General features: G+C 42.4%; 1 protein-coding gene across 2 annotated transcripts in view; it reads right to left on the bottom strand.

Moving 5' to 3' along the window:
• The window catches only part of Rlf (rearranged L-myc fusion), a 110,878-nt gene that overhangs the window by 16,173 nt on the left and 86,660 nt on the right, over positions 1 to 8,045 (bottom strand). The window contains exon 6 of one of the 2 annotated variants that reach the window (XM_004641075.1): positions 2,562 to 2,698. The exons of the other annotated variant lie outside the window; for it this stretch is intronic. Coding sequence (XP_004641132.1) covers positions 2,562 to 2,698 — 137 coding nt within the window. The remainder of the gene's footprint in view (positions 1 to 2,561; positions 2,699 to 8,045) is intronic. 2 annotated transcript variants of the gene reach the window in all.

The following is an 8,045-nucleotide window of genomic DNA, read 5'->3' as shown; positions in this document are numbered from 1 at the left end:
TGTGTGTGGCCAGCTCAGCCTACCGGGGGCGGGGCTGGTTGGCATGTGGTGCTGGGGGATTGAACCATGGTCCCTGTGCTTTGCTAAGCTTGTTCTAAGTAGGTGCTTTAGACCACTGAGCCATCTCACCAGCCCTAAAACCTAAATTTCTGATGATGGAGAAAAAAAGTCTCTTCTATATGATTTAGTGATCAAAATTTCCATTGCTACTTTTATCACATTTTTCTTCCGTTTCCTAAGAAATTGCCTACAAAGGTTTCTGCAAAATATATTTAAACACCAGCCCATTATCTCCTTTCCTACAATTTTTATAACTTTGGAATAGTGGGCTTGGGGGTAGAAGACTATAATCTGAATTTTAGCCAAGAAAACCAAGGGAACAGAACAGGAAAAAAAGCAAAAACCAAAAAACCTACCAACAACCATAAAGTATAGAAAAAAAGCATTCAGTTAAGACTCAAAAACTTTTGGCTTGGAGGCCTGCCCATTAGCTCAGGTGTTTAAGTGCCTGCTGAAACAAAGCAGTCAGGCTTAGGATGCTGTGGTTGGATCCCCTCATCCTCAAGCCAAACCAGACGTGCCCTGAAGGCATCCTAAGTGGGGGCTGGCAAAAAAAACCTTTTGGCTTGAATCTCTGCTCTACTACCTCGGCCCTGAGATGTTGGGCAATCACGTTTGTCTGATTACCATGATCTTCTACTTTCTTGTATGTGTAGTGATTATTACAAGGCTTGGGTAAGACAGATTACAGTAGAGAAATAATATTTCTATAGAAAATAGTGAGAAGAAATATACTAACATACTAAATGGAAATAATGACAAAACTATATAAACATGGTACACCTTCTATAGGGAGACCAGTAAAAACAGAAGCAAATGAAAGACTTCACTTGGATTCCCTATGAACAAAATGCCATTTCTTGTTTTTGTTTCTTTGTTGTTTTTTAAAAACGTACTTAGTACAGGGTCTACAGAGTCTCACTACACAGATCGGACTTGTAGTGACCCTCCTGCTTTCAGGCTCCCAAGTGCTAGGATTACAGGCACGTGGCACCATGCCCAGTCTCAGTCGCTGTCTCAGAGCACCCCGGGGGTGGGGCTGACACTGCATACCAAGGATCGAACCCCAGTCCCTGTATCTGCCTAAGCAGGTGCTTTAATCCACTGAGCTGTCTGGCTGGCCCTCAAAACGCTGTTCTAACTTTAAGCTACGGTAGATTCAGCAGCACTTAATCCCGTAGATTCAAAAATACTTTTTTTTTTGAGCAGGATATATTTATTGAGAGAAAGAAAGCTTCTGTCCAAGAGAGGGACAGGAGGGGGGCCCGAGCAGATAGTTCCCCCGATTCAGAAATACTTAACGATCTCTTAATCAAGATTACATAAAACCAAACCATTAATACTACTTCCTACTTGGCATCTTTCTAAAATATCCTGAGCACCTTTATTTAATATCCTATAGCATTATCCTTATTACTTATCTGATACCTTATGACAAGTGTTACAGGTTTCTTGTATATCAGATTTGTTCTTTTGGCCCAAGTAGATCCACTAAGGTTATAATCAAAGAATCATACATGTACTTTTTCTCTTTCTTTCCTTCTCCTTGCTTCCTTCCTTCCTTCTTGAACTAAGGAATGAGCACAGAGCCTTCATACTGGTACTTCCCCAGCCCTTTACTATTATTTAAATTTTTGAGACAGGGTTGCACTAAATTGCCCAGATGAGACTGAAACTGGCAATTCTCCTGCGTCTGCCTCACCAAATGCAGGTGTTATAGGCCATGTCCCCTAAGCCTGACTTTTTTTTTGCTTTTTTTGTCTTTTTGAGACAGGGTCTTACTATGCAGCTCAGGCTGGCCTTGAGGTCACTTTGTAGACTAGGCTAGTGTCAAACTCACAACAATCCTCCTGTCTCAGCTTCCCCAGTGCTGAAATTACAGTGTGCACTACTATTTCCAGCTTTGTTTCTTTTTTATCACTACATATTCTGTATACGAAATCAACTAAATAAAAAACAAAATAGTATATATCAGTAATATAGTACTAAAGTTGCAAAAGAGAGTATGACTCAGAAGGAATTTCTTTTTTAGTGTAAATCTGACCTTAAAAATTAGGTAACTTGATCATTTTGATTACAGGGTTTCCAAATAAAAGAGGCCATGTGACTACCAAAATACTAATACATGTAAAAGGAACGTTCTACTGCTGATCTGTTTTATTTTTTTCCTCTGAGACAGGGTCTCACGTATAGTTCAGGTTGGTCCTAAACTCAATATGTAGGCTGGCCTCAAACTCACAGTGATCCTTCTGCCTCCCAAGTGCTGTGAGCGCGCCTCCACGCCTGGTCTCAGATTATTTCTACAGGATGAATGAAAGGAACTTTTTGCCCTTTCTTGACTAGAATAAACCAATAATATTTTTATTAAATCTTAAAAGCAAGATTTTAGTCACGTGTTTCAATTTGTTACGATTTCGAATTTGAAAATAACACTTTACATGAACTGTAGATGCTGTAATACCTACTAGCAAACAAAGTATACACAAAGTCAATATACTTACCAAGAACAATATACACTTGCAGTTTGGAGCTGCTGGGTAAGGTAAGTCGTACAAAGAACAAATGCTGTGTTATCCTGACCCTCGGATTCCAGATTACATATGATGTCTAGTACTTCCTTGCAGTCCACCTTTGCAATCTATTGAAAATGAGGTGAGTAGGTTAAAAAGAAAGTGGTAGCTTTTCTGTGAACTTCATATACTGTGAAACTTTTTAATGATGTTTTCCTTTTTTTTTTTTTTTTTTTTCTGGAACCAGGGATTGAACTCAGGCCCTTGTGCTTGCCAGGGAAGCACTTATTCCACTGAGCCATCTCCCCAGCCCCATGTTTTCCATTTTTGAGAGGTACATAATTTTCTACTGACAATGGCTAAGAATGGCATGAATTCATCATTTAAGTTTCAATATATTTCCAATATAAACATTTTGCAGTTTTCAAATTTACTCATTCATATTACTACCACTTAAATGAGTGAAATTATGTACAATAGCCTTTCGTTGTTTCCACCTCAAGTATCATCACTCACTCCCCCATTTTACTCAGGTCATTCTAGTTACACATAGTTAAAGACATGGCCCATAATAAGGCTAAAGAAGGTTACTTCGGAACCAGTTTTAAATATAAACACTTTGTTCACATATCTTTTTAAAAAAAAAAAGGACTAATAAAAATGTCTTTGTATAAATCATTTTTTATGTTTTCAAGATAAGGGTCTTATTACATTGCCTTGAAACCCTGGATCCAAGTGATGTTTTTGTCTTAGCTTCCAGAATAGCAAGGATTTCAGTTATGTGCCACCATGTATGGATTATGAGTTCTGTAGACAATCAAAATCCTTTTAAAGAACACAGCTTTTGGGCCAGCCCAAAAGCTCAGCGGACTACAGCACCTGCTTAGGCAGAGTGCAGTGGCCAGGGTTTGGTCCCTGGTGTGACGTGCTGGTGCCATCAACGGGGTGCGCTGAGAGGACAACTGAGGTTGGGTGTGGTGGCACGCACTTGTAATCCCAGCAGCTGGGAGGCTGAAAACAGGAGACTCACTATGAGTCCGACGTATGTAGTGAGACCCTGTAGAACCTGCCCTAACTACAGGGAAATCCCCCCTCCCCAACAACAGCTTTTTCATTGAGCAGTTAAAGAAATTGTAAAAAAAAAAAACAAAACCCAAAATAAGTCACATGTGGCAATGTACAACTGTAATCCCAGCACTTGGGTGGGTTAAGGCAGGAAGATCTCGAAGTTCAAGGCCAGTCAACATTATCTTTAAAATTTCTTTTATCTTTTTGAGCCGGGTTTTGCTATGCAGTTCAGGCTGGCCTTGGCCTCAAACTTACAGTAATTTACTTGCCTAAGCCTCAATTGTTGGCATTACAGTTGTGCACCTCCATGCCTGGCTGGCCAAGGTTATATACTGACTTCCAAGACAGTTTGAAGTATGTAGCATGATCTTGTCTAAAAAAAGAACAAGAAAAAGAAAAAAACAAAAACAAAAGTAAAGCAAAACTGGGCAATCAGCCACATATTCTGGGATACTTTTTCTACAATTAAAAAAAAAATATAAACCATGGGGCCAGGGAGATAAGGCCTGAGTTCAATCCTTGGTTCTGACAAAAAATAAAAAATAAAAAAAGACCTATTCTCATGCTACCAATTCCCCATAAATAGAATATGAAGATTTGACCCAGAGCCCAGTAAAAGCCTGTGTGTGACAATGCCAAGGGCCACTGGATCCTCATTCAACCCAGAGCCCAAGCCCAGCCTGTGAGCAGAACTTCCTCCCCAGACAGGCCCCGTTGTGGAACCCTGCAGAACTCCCTGCAAAAAGGCTTGAAGCAAGAAATCACTCAGTTGATCCAGGAGCAGAACACCTTGTCAGAATGGCACAGAAGGTTTACCTCTGTGTTAGTTGATACATTGTGTGAACTTGGCTGAATCAGCTACGCAGATCTCAGCATGGGGGCCGAGCCCCACAGGTGGGCAGGGCCCAGGAACTGAGAAAGGCAGGAAGCTGCCCTGCCTGGTTTCCTGCTGCTCCGCCCCACTTCCATGGAGAAGTCTCAGTCTTTGAAGGAGCTCCATCTTGGCAGCCACGCCACTTTGGAGGAGCTCCAATCTTCTCCGGTCAGTCAGCACAGAAAGAAGAGTGAGGCTTGATGGATGCCACAGCTGATGCGCCTCTCTGCTCTTCACTGTTTTCTGCCGCATGAACTGCTGTCGTTTGCCTTGGAGCCAGTAGAATATGGACTGAACCCTCCAGTAACTGTGAGCTAAATAAACCTTTTCATTCTTCATTTTGAGTGTTGGGTATTTGTCCCAGCAATGAGTAAAAAGTAACCAAGACAGTTGCCTTGGAGCCAGTAGAATATGGACTGAACCCTCCAGTAACTGTGAGCTAAATAAACCTTTTCATTCTTCATTTTGAGTGTCGGGTATTTGTCCCAGCAATGAGTAAAAAGTAACCAAGACAGTATTTGGTACCGCAGGAGTGGCAGGAGTGAGGTCGTTGCTGTGGATAAACCTGACCATGTGCATTACAAGCTTTTGGGAATGGCTTAGGGGAAGAGATAGGAAAGGTTTGGAGAAATTCTCTACTTGCGAAGAGCTGGAACAGCTTCAGCTGTTTTGTTTGGGAGATTCTGGTCAGAGCTCAGACCAGAAGACTGTCTGGAAGCCAGCCTGTAAAGACCAGGCTGGGGAGGTTTCTGCTGGGAAGGTCTGCATTGATTGTTGGACTCCAGTTCATTTGTGTTTTGACTTGGCAGAAAAATTGTCTGCATTTTGCTCGGGTCCAGAGACTTTGCCTGAGACCGAGTTTAAGCATGGCGGACTGATCAATCTGGCAAAAGATATTTCAAAGCAGCCAAATATTGGGGCAGTGGCCTGGTTGTTGCTGGGGGCTTTTAGCCAGATTTATGTTGAGAATCAAGAGCAAGGAGCCCAGCAGGAGGATTTAAAATGTTGTGAGCTTGGCCAGAAAGAAAGTGCCAAGAAAGCTGTAGACTGCAAAGATGGAGCTGAGAGGATCTCCAATGCCAGGAAGGAAACTGAAAATGGAAGGGATGGCCTGAGGGCATCACAGGAGGAGGCAGGTCTCCACCCTTTGCTGCCTCAGAGCTGCAAAGGTCAGGGACTTTGCCTTGAAGGGAAAGCCACTGAGTCCCATGTTCCAGAATGGCGGCGGCAACGGCTGGCTGCACCAGGTTCCAGAAAGGTGCTGGCATGGAGAAATTATTTCTCCAAATCAGGGTCAGAGTGCTCAGACATCCAGGTACTCGTCCCCTATGGCCAAGAGAGAGAAAAGTCTGGCTACTGCTCCAGGGGCAGCAGACCTTGGCGTCATCCATGTGGCACTGGTTTTAGGCACTTACAGAATGTAGGAGTTCTGAGGTTAAGAAGGCTTCCACCTTGATTTCAGAAGAAGGCCGGAGAGGCCAGGCGGTGTGCCCCTGAGAAGGCAATGTGTGAAGCTGTGAGTATGGAAAAGCCAGGAATGTGGATCATCTAAGGGAAACTGCAAGGAGGGGGCAAAGCCGGCCTAAGAGAGAAGCCATGGGAGCTACCACCTCGAGTGCCTTAGGGGTGGAGCCTCATGGAGCTCACAACTCATCACAGATTGCTTTGGATGTCCCACATGGAACTGCAGGACTTAATGCTTGCCCTTCTTGATTTTGGCCTTGTTTTGGTCCCAATTGTTTGTATCCAGCTGTGTATACCTTTTGGAATGACAATGTTTATCTTGTGCCTCTAAATGTTATAAGTGTTTAACTTTTCATTTGTAGAGGGGCTCACAGCTAAGAGTTTGCCTTAGATCTTGGAAGCTTGGGACTTGGACTTTTCAGTGTTGCTAAAACTGGTAGGACTTTGGCAACTCTTAGAGATGGACTAAAATGTTTTTTGCATAAATGGTTGTGCATGAGTCTTTGGAGGGTCAGGGGTAACATGTCATGGTTCTAATGTAATGCAATGTTCAATTTGTAAAATGTTTAAGCATGTCTGTGTACCTGGAAATTGTCTTAAAAAAAGTATATGTCTAGTTGCCACATTGACAAGGGGTGGACTGTGTTAGTTGATACATTGTGTCAACTTGGCTGATTCAGCTCCCGCAGATCTCAGCATGGGGGCCGAGCCCCACAGGTGGGCAGGGCTCAGGAACTGAGAAAGGCAGGAAGCTGCCCTGCCTGGTTTCCTGCCGCCCCGCCCCACTTCCGCGGAGAAGTCTCAGTCTTTGGAGGAGCTTGATCTTGGCAGCCGCACCACTTTGGAGGAGCTCTGATCTTCTCTCCGGTAGGTCAGCGCAGAAGGAAGAGAGAGGCTTGATGGATGCCACAGCTGCTGTTCCTCTCTGCTTTTCACTGTTTTCTGCTGCATGAACTGCTGTCATTTGCCTTGGAGCCAGCAGAATATGGACTGAACCCTCCAGTAACTGTGCGCTAAATAAACCTTTTCATTCTTCATTTTGAGTGTCGGGTATTTGTCCCAGTAATGAGTAAAAAGTAACCAAGACAACCTCTAAGGGCTGCAGCAGGAAGAAGTGGAGTACAGCAGCTACACCCAAGCCACACCTACCTGGATGAGTTTGAACTTGGTAGATCCAGACCTGATACTAAGGTAATAACTACCAAAGCTCTACACCAAAGGTCAGAAGACAGTGCTACACAAAATGACAAAGAGAAGGAGCAAAATGCATTCTTAGGCCCCACGCCCACCCAGAACAAATGCAGAAGACAATAGAATGGAAGAAATTGGAAATCATACACCTGATATCTGAATAATAGTGTCTGAAGTAAAGAAACAACTGCAGAAAGGTATAGAGGAAATCAGATCAGAAATAATTTCTAAAGTAAAAAAAGAAATAACTATAATGAAATAAGTACTAAGTGCTTCTAAAGAAGATACAGATTAAAAAACAAATAGAGAATAGAAAAATGATGGAATCCTTGAGTGAGCAATATAGCAAATACAATGCATGAAGCAGATTCAAAGTGCTATACAGGAAATTAAAACCTCAATCATGAGCTGGCAAAACCACTTGAATGACAATGAAAAGAGTTTTAGATCTTGAAGACACCCTTGCAGCTAGTGAAAAGGTAAGAAAAGATCTCTTAAAACAACTAGGACACAGGAAAAAAAAAACTCAACATCTGAAAGACAATATAAAGATGAACAACATTAAGACTAATAGGCATCAACGAAAAAGGAGTCAATACAAATGATATAGAAAGAATGTGGGCAGATGTAATAGCAGAAAACTTCCCAAATATGGGGAAACAATCTGATATTCAAGTAACCAAAGCATAAGAAACTCCAAATAACATCAACCCAATTAAAAACACACCCAGACATATAATAATCCCAGATTCAGCACAAGAACAGTATACTAAAAGCCACTAGACAAAAGAAACAGGGCTGGAGAGATAGCTCAGTAGAATAAGCACTTGACTGACAAGTGCAGGGTCCTGAGTTCAATCCCTGGTACCTAAAAAAAA

This window comes from Octodon degus, unplaced genomic scaffold, assembly GCF_000260255.1.
Source record: "Octodon degus isolate 3935 unplaced genomic scaffold, OctDeg1.0 scaffold00130, whole genome shotgun sequence".
In the NCBI taxonomy this organism is placed as follows: domain Eukaryota; kingdom Metazoa; phylum Chordata; class Mammalia; order Rodentia; family Octodontidae; genus Octodon; species Octodon degus.
Note: the sequence above shows the minus strand (reverse complement) of the source record. Positions and strands in the feature narration are given on the sequence as shown.